This window comes from Solea senegalensis, linkage group LG10 (assembly GCF_019176455.1).
Source record: "Solea senegalensis isolate Sse05_10M linkage group LG10, IFAPA_SoseM_1, whole genome shotgun sequence".
In the NCBI taxonomy this organism is placed as follows: domain Eukaryota; kingdom Metazoa; phylum Chordata; class Actinopteri; order Pleuronectiformes; family Soleidae; genus Solea; species Solea senegalensis.
In genome coordinates this window covers 11707059-11732660 of record NC_058030.1, presented here as the reverse complement: position 1 = coordinate 11732660, position 25602 = coordinate 11707059, and the positions used below count along the sequence as shown (strand labels likewise).

Below are 25602 nucleotides of genomic sequence, written 5' to 3'. Positions count from 1 at the left end.
GGGGGACGTCCATGAAGAGAAGTATGTTTGAGCGAGCGAACACAACTTCAAACGGAGTTCAACGTTGGGAAAAAAAAAAACATCTAGTGGCTTGGAGTTACACTACAAAAAATGCTAAATATATTATATCTACATGTTAAATAGTTTGTTTTACTCTGTTAATGGACTATTGCAGAGGCTCAGTGAACTGCAACTGAGGAAAACAAATGCAAATAGGAGGGAAACTATTTTCACCCACAGTGACAGCACATGCTTGGTTATAAATTACACTGCAAAGTAAGAAAACATCATGGTTGTTTTCTCAGTTTGCAGGGTGTTTTTGTTTTCCTGCCACCAGGACGGCTCTCGGGATCTTGGTCCAGAATGAAATATCGTAATACCTCCTTTGTCGCACATGTTCACATTTCACTCACCAGCATCTTGAGTAATCGTCTGATTGTTATGGAGTGCCACAGTTCTGTTAAAACTCTAAATATGTCCAGCACTGTGATTCTGAGCACGACAGTCATTATACCTAACATCATTATTGTCGTCTGAATGCTGCATGTGTGCCGTATTTGTTTTTCATTTGCTTTGTTCCGTTCATTTGCATTTGTTTACTCGAGTGGCAGCGCGTCGAGCTCTCGGTGCCGCTGTATATAAAGATGGGGTGAGGAATTAAACATGGAATGCGTCTGAGTGATAATCACAAGATTATCCTTTTGAGAACAGCATTGTCTAAATTAATGAGATGAGATCTATGATCAAGATACTCCGTGAAATTCATGGAATAGTAGGTGCGAGAGAGCCATACGACAACAACGTACTGCTTTTCATCCTCAATGCAGGTGGATAAAAACAGTGGAAAGCACTTGAAATTAATTTGGCACAGCGAGAATGTTGCTGCTGTTCATTGTGATGTTTGTCAACAAAAGTTGCCACAGGAAACGCATGCGACTCCATAGCACTAAATAATTAGCAAACCAATCATAGGCAGCCTTAATTATTTATCACATCTGGGTCCGTGCTGTTAGAAGCCAACACCAGTGTGACTGCCAATATTTCTATTCACCTGCACAAGCCAATAATGAAGTAGGGGTCTCTTGCCACCCAGGTGTGGAACTGACACAAACCAAGATGTTTTGCTTTGCTTACTGTTTTCTACTATGTATTCTACATATATGGTTTTCTCTGGGCCCCAGTACTCCCAACTGATGACGGCCCCGTCCTCTCCAACCGAGGAACTAACGTTCCCAAAAGGACTCACAGGCCACACTGAGCACACAAGAGAAGAGAACAACCATCAAGATTTTCTGCTGGTCAAAGGACAACCCAGTTACTGGCAGGCATTTCATTATAGTCCCACTAAAGGATGTGAGCATTACTGAATCTATACCTTACACAACATAAAATCAACTAAGGACGCTAAACTGACAAACAAAAGCATACACAAAGCTGATCATGTCACAAATCAGATAGGTAATGTACTACGATCACAGCGGTATCTGTACCCTTGTGGGGTGGACGGCGCGGAGGAAGCCGTGCAATGGGATGAGAGGTTTGGGTGCTTCCTGTAAACAACGTGGCACAAGACACACACACACACACACACACACACACACACAGACACAAACATTTTCCACAGGTACAAACAACACAGATGATGGAATCACATTACACACTGCGCACAGTTCAGTGGCACACCAAGTAAAGCCTTGCCATGCAGCAGGAAGCGTCACCAACACAGAGGTAAGAACGGGTCAAATGCAGCTCAGCACTTTGAAAGGACATGTGCAGTTTTATCACATCAGAAAGGGTGCACATCGCAAAGCGTCGTTATGTACAGCATGTAGCTTTGAAGTTCCCCCCAAGCTTTGAACTCGGTTTGTGCATTTCGGTGGGCAGCAGAATTTAAAACAGGCGAGGGGAATTGCTCATGTCATAAAGAGTGCATGCTTGCTCTTGCTGTGGGGTTTTAAAGCTACTTTGGCTGCATCTGTAAAATGAGTATGAGTCTAGATACCACTGGTACCTTCAGCCCCATCTACGTCAAGCTGTGACATAAGAGCTTGTAAAGAGAAACAGGACACAGAAAAACAAGAGGACAGGAATCATTATGGGATGACACCCACCCCATACACACACACACACACACACACACACACACACGCCCTCCCCCCTCACACACAATCACTGGCATCTTTGTCCCTGCATGTAACAGTGAGACATTTAGGTGCTCATGCTGAGTCCGTGAGTGAATTGGAATGTAAAATGATGGGTCTAATGTAGCACAACAGCATGCTAATGTTCCACTCAAAATTGACATGAATGGGAAACCAATGAATCACATGCTATTTCCGAAACCAAACGTAAAATTAAAAAGACTGTGAACCACGGGCATAACGTAGGCACGTAGCAACAATCAACAAAAGAGCTACAGCTCAGCTAAAAGCAGTGGTGTGATTTGCTTACAAGAGTGGTGTGATTTGCTTTCACCTGCATAAACATCCATATAAAATCTGTACATTAATACAACGTTTGGATAATATTACCTCAATCATTTAAAAAGGATATCTATTTGCCCAGCTTTCCAGCTGAAGAAGCATGAAAATGAACATTATTTCAATTTTGTTCTGTCATCTACATGTGTTGACTTACCTTCATCCATGACGGTGACAGCCTCTTCAGTAATGGCTGGCCCGGGTCCCCTGACTGTTTTCGCACTCAAATAAAACTTGTAGCGCGTGCTGTACTTGAGGTTGGGCAAAGTGACTGAGGTCTCATTGGCGAGCAGGGCCAGCTCCTCCACTGTGCCCAGCTCATTGGAGTTATTGACTACAGGGCCGGAGGATGGATGACAAGAATAATGGGATGGAAAAGGGTGGAAGTAGTAAAAAAAATAAATTGAATGGAAGTATGAGGAGGTTTGTAGATGGGGTTGGAATATCAACGACAGAAAGGTGGAAAAGAAAGCATTTGAGGCACAGAGGTGCAGGGTTCAGAAAAAGAGTGACAAAAGTGGATTTGTTAATTTGTGCTGTTGTGATTTAACTTGGAAAATGTAATCACTTTTAATCCTTTATCTTCAGTTCCTTCAATCTCATAATCTGACTTTGAGCAGGAAAGAATGACAAAACTACAGACTACATGACAGAAGGCGAGACTAAGCACTGGGAAGGTTCATGAAAGTTCACTAAAGCCCAGTGCCGTGATTCATTAGAGTTATTTAAAAGCCTCACCTGGCTGATATTTGAGCGTGTAGCCGGTGATTCGTCCATTGCGATCGTGAGGTGGACTCCATTCAAGGGTCAAAGAGTCAAGGTTTAAGTTGGTGACTACCAAGGAGGTCGGGGCCCCAGGCACTGTGGGAAAAAAAAGAATTAAGAAAATAAAGAAGAATAAGTAAATATCAAGAAGGTAAGAACAAGAAGAACTGCCGCACAGATTTTTTTGTGTGTAAAATGACAGTAGATGCAGGTTATTATTCTTATTCTATCATTCCCAGAGTGTATTGACAAAATATTGCACAATGGCCGACTAACCAGCTGTTAATCCCTAACATCAGCTACTAAAAAGGGCTGTATTAATGAATCAATGTTAACTTTGTGTCTGAGATTGAATCCTCAGCATTTTATTATCAAACTCTTCAGTCCATATATATTATTTTTTTTACTCTTTGTTGAAGAAAATCATTCATTCATTCACAATATGATACTCATGCCAATTTAAATTCTAATAAGCAGTTATCTGTTATTAGAAAAGTCTGACGTAAAGGTTATGCACTCCCTGTCTTACCTCCTTCAGGTGTTGAAAACTGCTGGGTGGGACTTGGGGGACCGTCTCCCTTGCCATTATAGACCCTGACATTGAAGGAGTAGAGGCTGAATGGGTGCAGAGCAGGCAACCTGCCGTGGCTGTGGTTTCCACCGAAGGTCAGGATCTGCTTCTCCATTTGATGGGGGTTGTGTTTGTGGAGCGCACGCTCTTTCCAGTAGTACACCTGCAAGACAGCGTTTGTGGACAGTAAGCACAGTTGTGTGTCTGTATGGTGTGGCTGGTGTGAATGTTGTGTTTACACTTATGCACCTTGTATCCTTTGATTTGTCCACGTATTAATTTATGAGGTACTGGTTCCCAGTGCACCTCTGCCAGTGTGCTGTTGAGCACCACGGCCTGGACCATTTCTGGAGCTGCTACTGGCACTGTACAGTGGACAAGGAGCACAGCAGCAGCTAAATACAGAAGCAGTGACATAACCAAGTGTATCATCACCCCAGACTGGGACACATAGTACATTTTTCAGAAGAGTCAGTCAAACTCACAGTCCTCTCCTGAAAAGCCGTGGGCAATAGCAGGTTCAGGTCCAACCCCATGGTCGTTCACCGCCTGAACTTTTAGTTCGTACGGAACAAATGTGGGCGTTCCAGACACAACAAAGCGGGAGTTGTTGGCCACAGTGACTGAGGTCCAATCACTGTCAACTGCCTTCTGCCTCCACATTACTCTATAACGAAGCCCTGGGCCATTAGACTGGAGCCCTGACAGTGGCTGCAGAGGAGAAAGTTTGTAAGGGACCTTATTTTCCCATCATATTAACTTTGCAGAACATATGTGATTTTGTAAAATGTGATATACTGCATGGTAAATTTGAAATTTTGAAGAAGTCCCTTGACAAGAGTAAATGCCTCAGGATTAAAATTGATAGTTGAATAAAACTATATTACCGTCCAGGAAATTACAAGATTGTCATGTTCTGTTCCAAATCCCTGTACACCTGTGGGGTTCTCGTCTGGAGCTGAAAAAATATATTAAAGACAAAAAGAAAAATCACCCGACAGAAAACCTTCCCCTGAGGCTACGTACTGTACCGACTTGCTTCTGAAATTACAGACGGATGGAGGGAGGTGGACTTATTAAGAAAATATCGGCAGACTCACTGACGCACACAAGACACATTCATTAACCTGTGAAACTGTCCAATAAATGAGCCGAGTTTCTACCTGCAGGTTCTGTCTTGTAAATCTTGGAGGGTGAGCTGGGGCGGCTGAAGCCCACGGCGTTGAGGGCCAAAACTCTGAAGGTGTAGTGGATGTAGGCGGACAGTTTGAGGTGAGCTGTCGTCTTGGTTCCAGGGACCTCAGTAAGATTATGCCAGTAACCTCTGTGGTGCAGTGAGTCTTCATACTGGATCAGAAAGTCTGTGTGAAATAAAAAGAGAGCACGGTGATTAACTAAACACTTCACACACACAATCTCAAAAAAAAACAATATATTCAAAAACTGGAATGAATGCCCTCAAGGTCATTTGGATAACGGCTCTCAAAACACATCACAAAAATAATGAATATCTTTAAGGTCCAGTAAATTTTATTTTATCATTGGTAGAAACTGAATATACTACCTCTAAGTATGTTTGCATACATGTGCGATTGCTTAAAAATAAAATAAAATACACTTTACCTGTAATTACAGAGATTAATGTATCATTTTACACTATTCCTATGTCCAAATGTTAAAAATTAAACGGTTGCTCAATCAATGTAACTTTGAAGTGCCACAACATTGTGTTATTATTGAAAATAAAGCCGTGGAAGAAGAGATATTCTGAATGTTACACAAAAGTACCATCCATCCATCTACCTATCTGCCTAATCCCCATATTGCACGTTTTCGGACTGTGGGAGAAAATCCACGCACATACATAGAGAACATGTTAGTACATACTCTGAATAGGACTGTTGTGTTCATCCCCAGGGGTCCATGTAAGCTGAACACTCCTCTTTTTCTGGTCGGTCAGCTCCAGGTCAGTGGGCGGGTCAGGTCGCTCTGGGGTGGGGGCATCAGAGTGGTTAACTTTTCAAATGCATTGCGGTGACATTCGCACTGACTTCCTATTGCAGTTGCACAATACAAAGTGTCCATGCCACAACAACATGAAGCAAAACCAAAACAAGACATAGTATAGTTCTGATAAATGCTGAGGTTGTGAAGTTACTATATTTATATTTGCACACGTTTAAACTGGCAACCTCATTTGCCCTGCGAGACACATGCAGACACTGCATCATGCATATGAAATGACTGTTACTCAATGTGAGCATCTTCTATAATCAGTCTCCGTGAAATCGAGTCTCAGACTCGCCAGAGAGGTTGAAGGCTCATGTTTTGCAATTGAATTGATAAAATGAAAAACATGCTTTGAATAAATGAGTGACAAGTAAATGGCACATTGGAAAAGATCCCAAGTGGTTTAGCGGCTTTACAAATTGTCTTTGCATGGAAGCGTGAGAAGAAATTCATTCCCCATTTGCCCAAATGTTTAATTTTTTTCATCTGCGGTTTAATGTATTCAATATTAAAAAAATAAAGAAAAATGCAATACGAAACACAATTCATCACAAGGAGTCAGAAAAAAACCAGACTTGAAATCAATGCTGTTAAATTAAAATGACTGTCAACAACAAACAGCATCTTCAGACCACAACATGCTTCTTCAACAGAAACAATACAAGCCCAGGTGAGCAGACCACGTCAGGTGAGCTGCAGGTTTACCGTAGACAACAGCTGGTGTTGGAGTGGCCTCTGCCAGGAGGGAGGGCAGGAGTGAAATGGAGTTTGGTGGTCAGTCAGCCATAAGAATACAAAGAAGATTATCTGGCACACTAAGAAGGCAATAATCAAATATTCACGCTGCTGACACAATCGCTGATTAAATCCGCAGCAACCATACCTTACATAAACTCCCAGGCAATAAAACCTTAAAAGGGCTGTAAGGTGATACGTTGTGTAAGTTATTAGACTGTTTTTGAGGTCACATAGTTTCAGCACAGCAGTGTACATACCAACTACAGTAAGCTCAACACTCGCTGAGTCATGGTCCAGAGTGGTGTTCACGATGCAGGTGTAGACACCCGCGTCACTCTCTGTCACATCCATGATGGTGAGGCTGTCCGAGTCTACAACGAATCTGTTAAAAAAATATATAAAAAAAAAAGATAAGCACCTTCAGATTTCATATAATAATATAATTCTTTTCGCAGTATCCCACGTTATCATCTGATTATTCAATGGCATTAAAACATATTAATACATCCAGCCTCTTACATCCAGTAGATCTTCATATAAGATAAATGGGCAGGAGGCTGAGGAAATACAACAACGGTCTAGAAAAGTGAGACAGCTCCAGTCTGACCTCTCATCATCAGGGAGCTCGTCATCGTCTTTGAGCCAGCTCATGGTGGGGACCAGGGTGGGGTCGTGTTTCACCTTACACTCCAGCACTGCGGACTTGTACCTCTGTATCACTTTGTACTCCGGCTGCTTCAGGATGCGTGTGGGCTCTGATGACACGGGAAGAAGGAGGTGGTTAGGAACATTTGAGAATGAATATTTTAAATATATCTGATCATTGTTGCACACACCATCCATGAGTCTCATGGATGAAGTGAGACGCCATGGATGGATTTACTGTATATCAGACCTTTAACTTTTCATTCCTACACAAACCTTAAGGCTTTCTTTATTTCACTAACTGATCCTACAGTCTGTAAAATATCTCAAAAGACCAATTTAAAATCAGCGAGCTAGGGATGGTTTCTGGTTTTACTTTTTTTTGTTTTACTGGTCACCAGTGTTGGAGGTATTTTTTAGGTATAGTTATAGGTATAGTTTTTGATTTATTAAAGACTTTTTGCTTGTTTTCAATCTACATTTGGGTCTTCAATTCAATTCAATCATATTATTACTGCAGTGTGGCAGAAATACAACATTGGATTTGCTTGCATATCTCTCTCTAAACCTGTGTTTAGAGATCCATTTATGTCATATTTAGGGGTTTTGGATTATATCCGATTTAATGTTTGTCTTTTTAAGCTAAGGTTTGTTTTTGCACTACAAGTGCTGTTGTAGTGTTTTTACAAGGACAATTTCACTGTGAGGACGAAGTATGTGTGTGTGCTTAATATTCAGAACAGAAACATTCTCACCTTTGACCTCCAGGTAGACGTGATTCTCATAGATACCAAGGTTGTTTCTGGCCACGCAAGTGTATTTGCCAGCGTTTCGGGCCTGAGCCTTGTGAATCTCCAAAGTCCCATTGTCATGTAGGATGTACGGGTCTCCCACCAGCGTGCTGGACCGACTGTCTTTAAACCTGAGAGAAGGAGAGAGATCGAGAGTGAGGAAACCATTTTGAGCCTCTGAAGAAAATGAATTGTGTATATGAAAATGTATACGAATTGTTTATCTCCCTCTACACATATGTGTATATATATATATATATATATATATATATATATATATATATATATATATATAAACCTCAATTCACTCACCATGTAATTTTAGGGATGGGTGACCCAAAGAAGGCGCAGTCTATCAAGGCTGGGTGATTTTTGATGACCTGGTAGACTTTGTTGCTTGGCGTCAGCACTCTGGGCGGCTCCGCTGCAGTGAGGCAGCAGCAGCAACCATTATTGGCATGTTATTACACTCCAAACAATCAAAGGGAAAATAGCATTACTGAGAAATACACGGATCCAGAGAAAGGAACTTACAGAGGACATTGACGAAGGCATTGGACAGCAGGTAACCATGATCATTGGAGACATTACACTGATAGACCGCGCTGGATCCCGTCTGTATGTCAGTGAAGATGATAGTGTCGTCTTCCACATTTCTGCTAAGGTCCTTTGGGGAATCTGTTCATATAACAGTGTAAGTAGATGTTAATGCATGTTCAAAATTAAGGTTCTTTCTTTGCTTCATCCTTGATTATTTTCAATGGCAAACCCAACTGTGTCACTCACCCTCAATATGAAATGATCAAGAGCAGACAGATTGTGATACAAGTACTAATTCTTGATTTACGTCATGATGCTGGTCAGAATTATGCTGTGTTTCCTTTTGTTTAAGTTCTGGTGATAAACTAAGAGTTAAACATTCTTTGAGAAATGATAAAGAGGGAAAATAACAAGAAAAACATATGTCTGTGTCCTAAAAAGGATTCAATCTGTCTTAGATCTGCATTAGGACAGGAAAGAGAAGGAAACAGCTAATCTGATAACAAACCACCTGCTCCCAGGTCTAAAAAATCACCAATCAAAGCCCCAGTTCCTGTTTGTTAAATATGTAAGAGTAAAAGTGACAAGGAGTGGTTTTACAGATGGTTACTTGTAGGGTTTATTTTTGTGTAGTTGGCTGCTGTGAGTTCCTGTAGTCCTCCCACGAGTTGCCAGGCAAAGGAAATTAGACTTTTTTCCCCAAAACATGAGAAATATCGTGCTGTTGTCCAAAACCTAAGAAATGTGAGCAATCGTGTTGCTGCTCATTTTGGCCAGGACATCCTTGGAAAAGAGATTATTACTCTCAATGGATACTTCATGGATGTGAAATAAATACTTATTTAAATAAGACACCGGCGCAGGTGAGAGGTTTAGCTTTGTAAAATAGGAAAAAAACTGTTTGTTATCATTGTTAGACTTATTTGTACATTACATTGTACATTTGAAAAAACAACAACAACAACAACACTCCTTTGGGAAATAATGCTTATGCACTTTGTGCACTATCTACACACACATGTGAGACTGAAATAATCCAGTCTTGTATAATCAAACTATTTGTAGCTCAGCATAATGTGAAAAACATGGAGGTGGTTTTTCATAGTTGTGGAAAAGAATTGCACTCACTCTCTATGGAGATGCCATTCATAGCCCAGGTGACTGAGGGCTTGGGTGTGCCACTGGCTCTGCAGGTCAGCACACCGTTCTCTCCTGGAGCCAGGACAAGGTTCCTGGGAGGGCCACTGATCCAGTAAGGAGCAGCTGAAAATAGAACAGAAGGCTGGAGAATTAATGAGTGAACACAGTGCCCTACTGGCATCTCTGCATAAATCAATTATGAGCCAGAGGGAAAGGGAGAAAGAAGTGACAGAAAGAAGGAGCGACTGTGTCGCCACATGGAGGTCTGACCATGCGTTTCATCACTGACAAACCTTTGACCGTAACATGAATGGTGTGGTGCTCTGAGCCAAGCTGATTCCTGGCAGTGCAGCGGTAATCTCCAGCATCTGACTCTGACACGTTCACAATTCTCAGTGTCTTCTGGTAGTGCAGGAAGGATGTGCCCTTGGATGGGAGTTCACCGCTCACTTTGGACCAGGAGATTTCCGGGGTGGGCCTGGATTCAAAAACAAAAAGAGTGTTTTGTGGGCAAATAATGATAATGACACTTGAGCAGGTGGACACTTAAGGCTTTCAGGGCTGATGTAATTGGCGATTATTTTACTTACAGTCCCTCTGCAATACACTCCATCTCCAGCACCTGTCCTCTCAATACCATCTTGGAGCTGGAGGAGCCAGATGGTATGAGGAAAGTTGGCCTCCTCTCTTCCACTGGGTCTTCTACAAACACAGACAGAGAGAAAATGACCAGTTTCTTCAGTAGATCCAGGCCAAAACCAGACCCTTCATATTTACAATTATTTAATCGATGTCCTATATGATGTCTTTCTACAGACTCATTCAAAATACCTATTTTATATTTTACTGTAAGATATTGTGCAGTGGGAAATTAGACAGGGCAGCAGGAAAAGAGAGAGTTTAGAATGGAAAACATTGCATATTACACTATACATATTCATATACAGTTTCTTTTAGAACTGTTTTATTATTACGACTGTAGATTATGTATTATCCAGGTTATGCAATCATTATATGTGATAGTGGAATAGTCATTCAGAATGATTTAAGCAGGTCATAGGAAGAAGGGAAGTAATCAAAAGTGTATTGATTGAGGGACAAAGAATAACTTGTTAATTCTGGTTGTTAGTGGGTAACAGCTATGGTTTAAAACACTAGAGGGTGCCAAGTCTCACCCCTAGTGAAATCAGAATGGTTGTGTCAGGGTTAGTGTTAGTGGTAGGACTGCAACGATGATCGATTATTAATCGATGACTAAATGAATTGTCAACTATTTTGATAATCCATTTAAAGTTCTCTGATCTTTCAGCTTCTTAAATGAAAAAATCTTATGGGTTATTTGCTCTGTATAACAAAAACAAAATCACTAAAGCTGAATAGTTTTGGTTTGTGGACAAAGTAAGATATCCTTATCACAGGAAACAGCTATCGCCATTTTTGAACACTTGCTGGACCAAACAACTAATCAATTTATCAAGAAAATAATCGACAGATTACTTGATCGTGAAAGTAATCGTTAGTTGCAGCCCCAGTTAGTGGGTAGGAGTCAGAGTTTGGAGCGCTCGTTTGGGGAGCAAACACTAGGGGGTGTCGAAAACTCACCACTAAATAAATCAGTGTCATTGTAAAAAGCTGCCATTGTGTCATTGATTGCATCCACTGTAACACAACAAAGACATAAAACACATGCCACAAGTTGAAATCACACATGCATAAAACACATGCTTTGACAAATTAACATGAACGAAAAAACAAAAAAAACTATTAAAACACGATTTACAAGTCAGAACGTACATCTGATCGTCACAAGAATCTGGACGGAACATTCAAGTCAACAGCAAATGTGAGAGGCCTTTGTTGTCGGTGCAAAGTGAACAGGACGTCTCACTGCAGGGACAAAATGAACGCCTGCTCAGCAGATATTGCCACACACCAGCGACAATATGTCTTTTCAGTGGGACGACGACCACAAGCGCCTCTCGGGATGAGATTAGAGATAGGAAATGACGTTTCCATCCTACGCGTGTGTGCATGCCCTCCTATTGTGGGCATGCACACACACACGCGCACGCGCGGAGACATGCCGGCTATATTTCAACACTTCTCCTCACGCACAGTTGGACTTACGATTGAGGACCGTGACGCTGATGGGCTGTTTCTGCTGGATGGTACGTGTGTGCGGGAAGCGGGCGTAGCAGATGTAGTCATTTCTGGAATCCTCTAGGAGGACATTAGAGAAGTATAGGTCTCCATTCAGGGACTGGGACACCCTGCTGCTCTGAGGCAGCCTCTGGAAGTCTGAAATGTAGGGCAAATTAAAATAAGTTACAATGTCTGGGTCATTTTCATTCATCTCCAGAAGAAATAGTCCCACTGACGGTGTAATCCAAAGTTCATCCAATATAACAGACACTGTTGAGAATGACAATAAATGTAGTTCAAGAACAAGTGTACGAAAATCCCAAATACGTTATGTAACAAGGTGGGATAATGAGACTTGGAGTCAAGGTCAACAACAAATGAAATTAAACTAAGCTGCTAAACAAACACAAGGCCAGGTCTCATCAGAAGGTTTTCTGGAGCCTTCCTGTGACTTGCACAATCTTTCTAGACAAATTGAGATGATGATTATTACATTATTACATATTGATTGTGATGAAAATACATTTGAAAGCATCAGAACAGCTACATAGTGGATCTTGTGGTGAGATTGGTTTTGTAAGAGCTGTTTCCTTAGTCAAGAAAGTCTTCGTATTAGTGAAAGGAGTTGCCTGTAAATTGCTTGTAAAAATGGAAATTTGAAAACCCTCTCCTGAGGAAGACTATGTGATAAGATAAAAAGCTTGATAAAAAATGATTTTGCTTTAACAACTAAAGCTCAGACATCAACATGGAAAAAGAAAAGATTCTGTCAAATAAATTGATAAAATGCGGGTTCTGTCTCTAGGTGTATAAATGAACCCAAAACCAATTTGATATTGGTATGTTTGTTTCAAAACACCGCAAACTAGGTAGACTATAAGTGATTGTCAATGAGTCTGCGTGATTTGCCTCCTTCCCTTTAAGTCTTCACGTTAGACCACATTTTAAATGCAAATGATGCAGTTTTACAGTTTGATTTTTAAATCTGTTTTACATCCAAGTCACATGAGGATTCATTTGATAACTTCTCTGTGACTGTTACCTAAAATACAACCAAAGTAACTTTCCATGAGTGCATTTTTACATTTATTAATGAATGGGAAAGCAATAGTTGCACAGTACAATCTTTCAGTTACTATTCATAGCAGAACACTTTACTTGCATAACTTAAATTTCCAAAGTTTAGAGTCCATGATTTGTAGTAAAGAGGTTAGAATACAAAGAATGACTGGCATGGTCCTTCAACAGTACAAAACAGGCACATAATTCTGATGATTTATAGAATATGTGCAACCAAAAAAATAAAAGTGTTGTAGAAGTACTCACTATTGTCCATCCAGAATATTATGGGAGGGGGCAGGCCAGCAGGTGGTTCACATGGCAGCACCAAGGAGCCGCCCTCCTGAATGACAACTGGCTTGATTTTCTCCTTTGACCACAAGGGGGATCCTGGATTGGTTGAAAAAGGGAGCACATGCCAGCAGAGTCTCATTATTTGATGTGAAATATGGGTTGAGGTATGTGTTGCTAATGGACCATTGCTGACATGATGGCGGAGTTGACGAGGCAAGGTAAGAGGGATAATGCCTAACGCGGCAAAATGCTAGAGGAGAAATACAAGGGGATGTTCAGCTCTACCCACTATTACATCCTGTCTAGTAAAACATGCTTTTTTTTTTCTACATGCACCTTTACCTGTCAGAAGTGCTCTTAAGATGGAAAATGCAACTTCATTGTTAGAAACAAGAAAATGATTGAGTTTGTATGATGTAAGATATTAAGAAATGGAATTGATAACAGAAGCATTGTTATAGACTAGCACTGCACTTACTGGACTGGCGTATGACTATGTTGTGGGAAACAGCAGTTCCGTGTATGTTTCTCGCTATGCACTGGTACACCGCCTCATAAATGTCAGCCTTCTCCCTGCTGATGTCCACTACCAGAGTCCCAGAGTGGGGCTTCATAGTCACATTGGGGTCCTGGTCGATGTCAAAATGGGTCCCGTTTCTTGTCCAAGAGAAGCTGATAAAAGATGTTTGAATTCAAGTTGCAGGTTTATTTGTAATGTGCATTAAAAGTACAGTGCATGATAAAATGCAACAAAATAAATACATGTTCATGGCATAAAATCTATTCTATAAATGAAAAAGCGTCATGAGCTTGTGTCATATTACTTGATAACAAGTTGCCCAATAATCTTATAATAACATCATTCACCAATCATTATGTGATCAAACCACAGAGTGAAGCAGATTAGCTGTAACCTCCTGACAAAGCACACTAAAGGAACGAAAGGAAAGGAAAGCTGCCAACACACACATGTACAGGCAATGTTGGTGCCATCAAGTGGCACGAAGAATAAATGAGGATAACATTAGCTAAAACTAGGGCTGCCAAACAATTATTTCCTTCTTTAATTGTGATTAATCACAGAGGTTCCATAAGTCCATTTTTTTATCACATGTTTAAAACCAAACTTTGCAAAGGGCAACTTGTAACGTAATAAAAATGCCATCTATATTTATGGTCAAATTAAGTTTTAAAAAGCGTGCATAATTTAGATCAACCTACTGAAGACCGGCTGTCAGCCAAGGGCCCCTAACTGAAAACTTTATTGTCGGTAGTTTAATTAACATTTGGAAATTTGGAGTCTTCTTCGAACTGGATCGTAAATGTTTAATCTCACTTGACAGATTCCTACCTGGGATGAGGCTTCCCCTTCGCCTCACAGTGGATTACAATGTTCTCCCGTGGGTCGATGATGTAATCCTTGGGGGATTGGTGAGTTATGGTCGGCGGCTGTGGCACTAAAGGCGATCAGAAATATGATATTTAATCATGACCTTCATTGCAAGACTAGGCCCTTTCTGTCTCACTGTATTGACCACCCAAGCAGTCACTACCCATCACATGCTGACAGAGACATAAAGCTTTTACGGCAAGTACAGCAGCAAACAGGCATGCAGAGCTCTCAGGCACATTTCACTTTAATGTAATGATCCAATTCTTAATGTGCTCCTGTTGGTGCAGGCAGAATAATGGACTATGACAAAACAGATGATATGAGAACACATGCTGTTTGCAATATTGCTCAATGAAAAGAAGACGAAGAAAAAAAAGGCAAACATGAAAACAAAGGGATCAATGCATGCAAAATATACAAAAGTCCACTTCAAATCACACTTTTAAACGCAAGACCGAATAATCAAAACCACAAAAATCAAATCAAAAAGGGCAAAATGAAATAAGTAATGCACAAAACACAACTCAAGCAAAACCTCTGCAATTACGTCACTCTAGTTTGAAACTTACATCCTTCAAGAACTTTAGTGTTTTTCCACCAAGAATCAGCAAACAAGGAAGAAAAATGTTAGAGCTGAAATCAGCACCACATGTAAATATTGTTGAAACCACGTTAGAAACACTTCTATTATCATATTATAACAGTTGAGCTAAGTCATTTATTGCTTATGCTGCATGATCTATGCTCTATTTCTTTCTATCCATTTTTCCATATTACGTTTTATCATAATTGTTTTTTGTGAAAATTGTGTGTTGCGAGTTGCCCCTGTGTTAAAGCTGCCTTGCCTTGCCTAGTGTGGAGGAATATCTCTCTGCATTATTTATGATTCAGATAAAGGTTTGGACAAGGCCAGTTCCCAGACAAGGAATGGCAGCTTACCAAGCAATATGTAGGCCTACAGCAGTACCACAGAACCATCAGACTGCAGGGCTGGAGGTCATTTCATTCCCACATCAGTCACAGTGAGGATTAACGTGATAATCAGCTTTAGAAAACTAATTTAACAACAGCGAAATTAAGAATGTTCTATTCAAAAGAAACAGTTAAAAGGAACTAAATCTTATACTTCACTGATCTGATTATTATTATGATGATGTTCAGAGTATCAGCCACATTGTTGACATCCAATGCAAAGATCAGATTTGACTGGTCATATTCACAAATGCAGTGTGTTTGTGGCATCTGAACATGACTGCCCTCTCAAACGGCACACGTGAGCACAAATACCAGCCCTTTGAGTCATCAACACAACAGAAAATGTAATATTTATGAAAGATATGGGAATTGAAGCAGGATAATAAGCAGAAAACAAAACAAGATAAGATCTACCTTAACTGATCCCAAATACCAAAAACCAAAGCTATTACAGCAAATCAGTGAGTGAGAGTTAGCTCAAGAGGACAACATTCTCCACCACTGAAGGAAAAATTGATTGATTGTTCCGTGTTTCCATGGAGCAGGTTAACAATGGCATTGCTCAACTCGTGTGTTCTCAATGTGTTCAGGCAAACAGCCACATGTTATGATATGATATGACCTTTCTCATTCACGTCACATGGCCACATATTGGGTATACATGTCTGATCTAGGACACAGATCTGATTTGAAAATCTGAATTGCCAGTTAGATGGAAGAATGTTCTCCGAGTCATTTCAACTGAAAAAATCTGATTTGAGACACTTAATAAAGTCGTCTGTCTGTCTGTCTGTCTGTCTTACGCCCTAAATGTGAACATAGCCTAATGGAAGACTTCTTAATTTTGACAAAACTCGTGTTCACTTGGATGAAAGGACATCTAAAAGCTGTGTCATGGTCCAACTGTTCAACAAACATATTTGAGACAGTTTCTTTTTGCCAACAAACAAAACAAATGCTTTGGCTGTATGTTAATGTGCATTGTGTTGTTTTGCCTTACGGTCCAGTGGAACCTCCAGCGCGGTGGCAAGGTGTCCCATTAGCAGCACCACGAGCAGTGCCGTGTCCATCCTCCTCCTCTCCATTATCAGCGTGTGATCCAAAGTTCTGCCCCCGAATATGACGACGCCCCGTCTCTCAGCTCAGTCACCGTGTGCTCCCTCAATCCCTCACTCACTCACTCACTCGCTCACAGCTGCAGAGAGAAAAAAAGTGTAAGAAACAGAAGCAGAGTTGAATAGCACATTCACTTTCTGAGGCTATCAATCATAAGCTGAGTTTGTTCTAGTTTGTGCTCAACAGCTGCTCACAGAGACAGAGACAGAGAGAGAATGAGCGGGACGGACACATATAAGCTCTGTCTACAGATCGATGTTAGTTGCCATGCAGCGCAGTTTGCTGGAAGCTATCTTTTTGATCTAGTGCTCTCCAATAAGGTCTGATGCAGCCCCACATGGGCTTATTGTGCTCGGGATAATCACTGCCACGGCCATGGTGCCATTAGGCTCGTCTGCCATATCGATCACGTCAGCGGACAGATGACAGGCCAAGAGACGAGATGAGACGACTCTCACTTCACTTTCCATTTCGCTCTCAGATTTATCTGTTTGATTGAGTGACCCGGCGAGTGACAGCGTCAGCAGCGAACCGATATGCACCGAGGTCAGATTTCACACAATGAAGCATCGTCCTTTCATGGGACTGTTGTAGTCGGAAACAGCATGAGTCGCTGGACAGATCTTGTAACTCTAACATCTTAGAGGACACATCTCAGCGAGGATTGACGCTTAAAAGATCAGCAGGTTCGAGTCGGTTAACGTTTTTGCAGGTTTGAACAAAAACACACAAAAAAAAAGCTAATTATAAAAAACCTATTACAAAAGATTATTAACTGTTAATTAAGTGGGGAATTTGTGCCACAAAATGTCCTTTGTACAGATTGCTGTATGGTGGACTGCACTGTGAAATCAAAACATTATCATACACGATTTCCTGATATTTTCTCTTGTTACCAGGCAGCTGGATGTTTACAAATCACACCTTCATCCACCACAAAATAGTTTTCTGAGACAAAGCGAAAATAGCAACACACACATGTTAAAAATAATCACTGTCACAAAATTATAATTGAATCCAAGCTTCAGAGAATAATAACTACTGATTAAAAAAAGACTTTGCTCAATTATTCATCTGCATATTTCAGCACAATCACAATGATCAGTGGATTTCATTATTTTCCATGTAATTGTCAGCGCAGCTTGTGATTGATGAATAAAAAGAGCACGATAACAGGACTTTCATGTCATTGTCTGCCTTTTGAACCTGTTTCTATCTGGCTGCCTGATGCCTCTCTCACCCATGGCAGCATCACACTATTGAAATGTCACGGCTTAATTTAGAAACTAATTCAATGGATTATTACTGAACAACACAATCAAATTCTGCATATTAATATCTGTTCCTGCATGAAAGAATCAGATAAAGCCCATTAAATGCGGGTGTGAAATGTAGTGCTCTCCTGCCTTTGGGCTTGGATGGGGTCAGAGCTGCAGACAACGAGGAGGTGGAAACTCTGTCTGGAACCACAGGCTAAACAGCAAGGCAGTCAGACACTAACTAAGTCCTCCTTGGGGAAAAATGCATTTGTAAGTGCTGCCCCCAAGACATGATTTATTTGTGGCCCCAGTGTCGGCTTCTAGTAGCATGGGAGGAGACCAAGGCTAACATCCTGCTGCTGCTCCAGCTTCCACTACACCTCTTGAGGGACTGTATCACTCGCTTGGGGCATCCAACCCTTCAACCTAAGGATCTGAATCTGACAAGAAATGATTCAGGGGGCCCTTTTTTAATCAAGTTCAGTAGCAGGCTGCGGTCAAGGTTGCTGAATCTTTTCTGATCTGAAAATGAGCCTCTGACTAGTGATGGGAAAATATACAATATTATTGTTTATAGGGATTAAAAGCACTTAAAATAAGTTAATCATGGTGAATTTCTATTATCGTGTTAATCGTGAATGAAGAAAAACATCAATAGTTCATGTGAGTTACTAGAAATTCCTGTATAAACTCACCAGCATACAGTGCTTGTGATCTATTTCTTAATGTGCCTATCTTTCCTCATGTCTTCTTATTCATTCATTCATTCATCATCTACGATCTTATTAACTTATTTTTCAGTAAAAATATCTATCCTATCTGCGATGTCTCTGACAACCGTAAGTGCAAAGTAAGCGCAGTAAAAAAAAATGATATTAAAACACATTTTTTTCAGTCATCAGTCATTAGTTAATCACAATTATTTTTGCCAGCATAATCGTGACGTAACATTTTCAAATGGTCGACCTCAGACTCTTGACTTTTATGTTGATTTTGAACTGACTATAGTTAAAAAGTTACATTATATACACCCTGCCAAAGATTATGACACGCATTCACTGAGGCATCACTTCCATAAGCTTACACAATGTAAAAACATTTATTTCTCTCTACAATTCATTTTCCACCAAGACTTTATTATTTATGATTTCGATGGACTGCTGTGTGTCTTCTACAACACAACCCAATGATGCTTTCATATTTTCAGCCCAATGAATACTGGCATTTTCATCTTGGAGTATGCCCACACAACCTTGTCACTCACTTACTAGTGAGGTTATGGAGATTTTGCTTGGTGAGATCTCAAATAAGCAAAGTTTCTTTCTTGTAGTTGATTCTTTGCAAAGACAAAGGATTATACACAGTGCAAGCTGTCCGTATGAGTGTTTGACAAAAAAACCAAGGAGCATATTCAGGATGAGAATTAAGATATCTCTCTGTCTCAGGTGAAGTGAGAATAAAAGAGCCAATGACAGCGAGCGCATAAATGTGTTAATTATACATTAATGTGAATCCCTGAAAGCCTGGTGATTCTTATCTGGAAAGGAGCCAGGACTTCATTCATGATTCATTTCCCAGTTTAATGAGGTGTTGCAGCTTAGCTGTGGCTGGTCAGCATGTGTGTGTGTGTGTCTCTGTGTGCGTACTGTATATGTGCGTTTGTTTGCGTGTGCTATAATTATCCCTGTGAGCTGCAGTGATACGGAGTCAATCTCACACAGTGGGATCTATGACAGTGGAAATGCCAGTGGGGGTTTAAAGACGACGAACTAGCCACAAGGGTCTGAAACGACTCATATCCTGACGGAACAGTGAGCATTGAATTATTAAAAATAGATTTTCCTTGAATAAATAAGTAGTGGGGTTTTCATTTTTCTAGTTTAAAAAAGTTCACTTCACTGTTGAATTATGAGGCAAGAGCTTGCATAATGTGACTGCCTTTTAAAGAGGAAACTACAACTTGGGGCCTTTTTCGTTTGAATCTTTTTTTTAACATGCAATTCTTTGAGGATACATTTACTCAGAAAATATTACCAGTGGTGGATCTTTCTATGCATCTTGTGTTAACAGAACTGGAAATTTAAGCCAAATGACTGCGACTAAGGCTGACATAGAAAGTGCAATGCTGTTTGAAGTGCTGTGCCAGAAGCTGTTAGGTGGCAGAAACAAATCGGAGACACTTTCTGTGAGGGTTTTCTAGCAATTTTCCAAAACAAAAGAGAGCAAAATGAACATAAACTAAGTTACTAACAGTAATTTTTTTCGTTGATCCTAGAGATGTTTGGATATACTGTATGTGGATGGAAATGTAACCTGGATGTATGTCACCAGCACCTCAGAGAAAGAACTGAGGTCTCAAGACAGATAGCAAAAAGGAACCCTATTCCTATTTATTGCTCCTGTCCAAAATATGTCTGACCAAGCACAGTGAATATTCTCATGTGGACAGTGGTGACACATTTTGGATGGCTTGGGTATTTTTCTGTGACACTGAGAGGAAACACTGATTAAGACCTCTGTAAACCTGTGAACATGCAGATAAAAATAATCTAATGCAATAGTTATGAAAGGCAGAGGACAACATTAAGAGTACTCAGCAGACCTTATCAGTGATTTGGCAAGTCACACCTGCATTGAATGATTTTTCTGGTTACATGTGGGGGCAACATTAGCATTGATTTTATTTTAGTTTATGCAATATTCATTCTCGTGTAGCTCTTTGGTCTCCGTCTCATCCTGAGGGTAGAATATCTAGCTCTTCAGCTGTTAAGTGTGCCACAGTTGTTCAACAGCCAATTGCTAATTGCATCTGTCATTTAGTGCCGAGTCAGTGGCGCACAGTGAGTTTGAAGAGCTTTTTCCATTGAAAACAGTTGAGATTAGCTAGAGTGCACTAAAACGGCAGATCATAAAAGTGAAACAAAGAACTGAAAGATGCTAAAATGTTCTAAGAGCAGAGGGGGGATGAAAGGTCAAGTGACAATTGTCTATGAATTTATCATAAAATTAAGAATGAATGGAAGACAATGGCTGCTTGAAATATTTGGAAAAACACAAACCTGAAGCATAACCGTGATGTTAACAACTGCTGTTAATGACCACAAACAAACAACTTAACTAGTCGTGTTTCTACAGCAAATGTCATCAATGTGAAAGGCTGTAATATTAATTACTGTCTACAACATAAGCCTGCATCCTCTCTCTTCATTTTGCCCGTGGACAAAAACACTCAGCTCTTGTGTAAAAGCTGTATTGAGCTGTCTGGCCTTCATTCAGCCAGACTCTTCAATTACTCCATTGTCATTTTCCCATGGCCAGCCACTTCACATCCCAAAACTAATTGGTTTTGTGCACATGTCAGAGATGCAGCACATACTGTGATATACACACATGCACACACACAGGCATCCACGTGCACACACACAAAGCCACATTCATGCACACTGACCACAGAAGTGAAGGTCAGGACATGTGTGAGTGCACAGATGGAGCTGACGGGGCCATGAGCACCGAGGCTTTGAACACACCACAGTGTAAATGAATATCAGTCAGCGGGGGAGAAGCCCCTAAATGATCTTCCCTAACAGCAACAGATAATAAACCATATGCCTAATGCTAACCACTGTTAAAGATACTGTCTGTGCCAAACAATAGTGACGCAACACTGCAACACCAGCAGAATCACTGCTGTTGCATCAGTAATATACAGTTTTTGACATCTGTGATGAAAGACGCATCTTTCTCTCATGCCAAGCAGTCTAATTAACTGTCATAATCAGTGCAATCGGGGGTTCGGGGGTTTCTCTATGGTAATGGAGCAGCGAGGATCCCTGAATGTGGAGTATAATGATAAGTAGAGCTCAGCACTCAGGGAAGTGTTCATGTGAAAATGGATATGATTTGAGGTGTTTATTTTGCTGGGGCTCCTGCTGCTGCACCTCAGAGTGTCACTGCATGCTCTCCAACATAGTTTAGTTCTAATGGCCCCGATGCAGAATAGTGTTCTGTTTTTCTGCACACTTTATATACCCACCTTTTAAAGATGACAATATTTTAATCCGATTGACAATATAAGTTGTGACAAGAAACAACACAACTATTTTTAAATGCCATTCCCATAGCACCTATTATTTTGAATTGGTAAATCACACATTTCCAGGAGACATATATGTTTATTGTGTGTATCAATTTTAGTTACACCTTGCTAATGTGATAAGATACTTTTATTGTACTTACAAAATGGCGTTTTATATGAAATATTGTCATATTCTATAGACTGAAGGAAACACTTTGTTTCTCACAGATCTGCACAAATATCACACAGTAATCATTTCAAATATGTTGTTCAAATGAAAATGAGAATAAATATGTAAAAAGTACCATTTCCTCTCATTATCGCAATCCCAATTTCAGTCAAAATAATCTCAGTTAGATATAAATTCAAATGGTTCAGCCCTACGTTAAGGCTAGTGAACAAGAGAAAAGTGCTCAACAATACATTTAAAAAGAGGGAAAAAAGTCACCTCATGGGCAGTAGTTTGGCTATCTTTAGCTGCAGTCTGTTCTCTATCTGTGGAATCAAGTTACTGGGATTGACAGATGGTCCAACGTTAAGAAAGTCACAATGAAATAGAAAATAGAGGTAAAATAAAGATATTGCCCCTGTGCTTAATTCTCATCTGCTGTTATTTTACTGCTAGAAGTTGTCAGCAGTTGAGTGTTCACTGGCTTGGACTGAAACTGCTCAAAGGCCTTATATCAGCAGCTTCAGGATCACAACAGTAAGTCCATAGGCTGGCATCAGCATGTGTTTGCCATATTATTCTCATTAGCTTTTATAATTGGGGGGGGTCTTATGCAAATAACTGGTGTGGTTAACATATGAATTGGGGCCCTGTTGTTCGGGGAGACCCTGCAGCTCAAAAATATGCCGTGGTCCTTTCATGTGCACTGTGCAGCACCAGACAATAGAGTGAAGATCTTCAATTCATCTCCACGACCGCAGTTTGTTGTTTTAAACTTTTGAGACACAATTTGATAGATCTTCAACTTAAACTCTAATTTGGGCTAAATAGACAAAGGCAAGTTAAACAGTAACTTTATGCAGGAAAATGTATTAAATCTATATCAATAAATCTATTACATATATTAACATCTCTGAGCACAAGTTTTGTTGCTCTGTTTCTAACACCTCTAATGAAAAAAGGCATCTGCTACTAACATCATGTCTGGCAATTTGCTTGGTCCTCCTCCTTTCACAGAGCCTTGCACATTGGCATTCAGCTTCCTCCCTCGAACACACCGAAAACACTCCGGCATTTGCTTTCTCTCCCCTCTACCCAAATGCTAATCAGTGGTGCTGGCACTTCTGAGAGGGGGCTCCTCTTTAGCATGCAGATGGAAACAGCACCTCTAGATGCGGTGACAGTGTTAAGGAGGAAATCCCGGCCTGTTAGTAGCTGAAAGGAACTAAAAGGTGTTTTGCTTTCATCTTTTTATTGGACCCCCGCTTACTGTAACATTGTCCTGAGGCCTCTTTCATATTTAAAAGTAACAGGTATATATGGGATTTTTAAACATGGGCTAAAAAACCCAGTGGTTAGTCTGCTGAAAGCAAAACGAAAACAAATAAATAAATAGCTCTGAGTGATAACGTTACAGTGTTTTTTTGTGGTCTCTCTTTGAATCAATCGTGCAGATAATACAACTGATGAAATTATTATCTTGAGCACTGTCTCAATTTCTAAGAAATAAGGCTCACCACAAATATTAATGCTAATGGCTAAGCGAAAGGCCGGAAGATGAATGCATCTGGTGCATCTAATGATTGGGAAGGAGGGAGGGAGGGATTTACGGACGGATGGATGGATGTAACCACTTTTTTCCCTCCTTCAGTGAACTAATGGATGGAATCTGTTATTAGGCAATTTCCAGAAAATGTGGTGGGTGCTAAGGAAAAGAAAACAGTTGGCCAGATGTGGACCAAATAAGGCAATAACTTGAGACTCCAAGAATGTGGTCTAGAGAACTATGAGCGTGTGTATTTTGCATCCTTTGATCAATGGACTCACACCAATGAAGATCTTTTAAACTTGGAGAAGTTTTTTTTCCATGAGTGGATTTCTACCCCATGATTGGCAACATACACAGGATCTCACTGTCCCCAAGCTCTGGATCACAATCATATACATGGTTGGTCCAAAAAGGTAAACAATATTCTGTCTGTGTGTGGTTTGGTCAGGGCTGAGTGGTGAGCTCAATCGTTATTGATGATATAATATGAGAGGAATTTAGTATGTAAACTGTTGCATGCATGTTTATTTGTGGAACAAATAAAATGGCTCCTCAATCCATGCTTCACAATGGAACAAAAGTCTTGAACAGTTAGTTAATAAAGTAACAATGAGGTAGGATAAGTCTCAACAGTGCATTTGTACACTTATATGACTTGTACAGTAGTTCATTATAGAAGATTTGACTGAGCTGGAGGCTCAGTGAACAACTGTAGATCTGAGCATTTTATAACCTCCAATATACTACAATCACTTCTTAAGAAAAGGATGCATCAGTGTCGGCTACCAGTCCTGCTTATGCATTTGTGTATGGGAAGTTATACACATTCATTTGCATAAACATCCTCCCTGTTTATGTGTTCACGGCATTTTGGTCAGTGAAGATATCAGATATTGAGGTTGGAGCTTGAGTGTGCTTGCCCTGCCACATGAGAGTGTTATTGGTGAGGCCATTCATATGCTGAGTAGAGGTTCATTATCATGCGCAAATTCAGGAGAGTGGGAAGAATGCATGCCGAGCAGCAATCTGAATGGTTTAGAAGGGGTCTCAAAATCCTCGGCACACAACATCACAAGAGACACTCTGCCTACAGAAATATAACAGCTTTGAGAAAGTAATCAACATAAAACCAATCAGCTGTGGGGGGGACAAGAAAATGTTTTGACAAAGCAGACAGAAACTTCCATGCATATGTGGAATCAGAGTCTCAATCGCACAGTTCCACAAATGTATGAAAATGTTTTATAGATAAGAATTCTATAGAGATTTTTTACTGCTCTACATTCCTAAAGGGCAACCCGTATCCATGGCAAGATGGCAAAGATGTCAACCCTCTCATCAAACACACGTGGAAAAAAAACGAGGGAATAAAGAGGCCCAGACCTATTTGTCATCTCATAAGTAACCTTGGAAAGAAACTGTACGCTTGACATCTGCTCAGCTGTAAAAACACTGAGCTCAACAAAAGAGGTTTGATTAGAATCTCAGTTTGCCACCGTGTCCAGACCGGATGGATTACTCCACACACGAAGGGTCTCTCAAGATGGGGCCAATATGTGGAGTTTACTTTAAGCTTATAGATGCAACAAAAAGAGTCTGCGTGAGACAGACACTGCAGGAAACGTTCACCTCATGCAGACCAAAACACGCAGCTGTGATGTTTGTGAAGTTACGGTGAGCCACAACAGCATTCATAACACTGAGAAAAACAGTGTTTTTATGTTTGTGTCAACAGTTAATGCAACCAGGCCTCGCTAGAAAATAACCATTATATATTTTACAAAAACTGGTGGAATTTTAATTGTGCTGAAACAGGGGGGACAAGCAGGGGGAGTGACAGCTTATTTAGAGCGATGTGTGCTTTGTATGATACTATACACTATAGCAAATT

At 40.4% G+C, this 25602-nt stretch overlaps 1 protein-coding gene across 25 annotated transcripts in view; it reads right to left on the bottom strand.

Moving 5' to 3' along the window:
• Positions 1-25602, bottom strand: part of LOC122775545 (neuronal cell adhesion molecule-like) — a 71450-nt gene that overhangs the window by 4600 nt on the left and 41248 nt on the right. For 2 of the 25 annotated variants that reach the window (XM_044035481.1, XM_044035482.1), the window contains exons 3-30: positions 16544-16738; positions 15138-15149; positions 14527-14632; positions 13654-13847; positions 13518-13550; positions 13149-13271; positions 11808-11978; positions 11283-11339; positions 10271-10382; positions 9974-10158; positions 9669-9803; positions 8535-8678; positions 8313-8424; positions 7965-8131; positions 7172-7319; positions 6822-6946; positions 6532-6561; positions 5704-5805; positions 4980-5177; positions 4704-4774; positions 4302-4527; positions 4066-4181; positions 3775-3979; positions 3219-3341; positions 2638-2814; positions 2012-2047; positions 1491-1550; positions 1135-1254 (exon numbers count right to left, since the gene is read on the bottom strand). In XM_044035481.1, the coding sequence (XP_043891416.1) occupies positions 1135-1254; positions 1491-1550; positions 2012-2047; positions 2638-2814; positions 3219-3341; positions 3775-3979; positions 4066-4181; positions 4302-4527; positions 4704-4774; positions 4980-5177; positions 5704-5805; positions 6532-6561; positions 6822-6946; positions 7172-7319; positions 7965-8131; positions 8313-8424; positions 8535-8678; positions 9669-9803; positions 9974-10158; positions 10271-10382; positions 11283-11339; positions 11808-11978; positions 13149-13271; positions 13518-13550; positions 13654-13847; positions 14527-14632; positions 15138-15149; positions 16544-16628 (3373 nt within the window). In that variant the 5' untranslated portion in view covers positions 16629-16738. The remainder of the gene's footprint in view (positions 1-1134; positions 1255-1490; positions 1551-2011; positions 2048-2637; positions 2815-3218; positions 3342-3774; positions 3980-4065; positions 4182-4301; positions 4528-4703; positions 4775-4979; positions 5178-5703; positions 5806-6531; positions 6562-6821; positions 6947-7171; positions 7320-7964; positions 8132-8312; positions 8425-8534; positions 8679-9668; positions 9804-9973; positions 10159-10270; positions 10383-11282; positions 11340-11807; positions 11979-13148; positions 13272-13517; positions 13551-13653; positions 13848-14526; positions 14633-15137; positions 15150-16543; positions 16739-25602) is intronic. The other 23 variants (XM_044035490.1, XM_044035486.1, XM_044035484.1 and 20 more) reach the window with 23 other exon arrangements.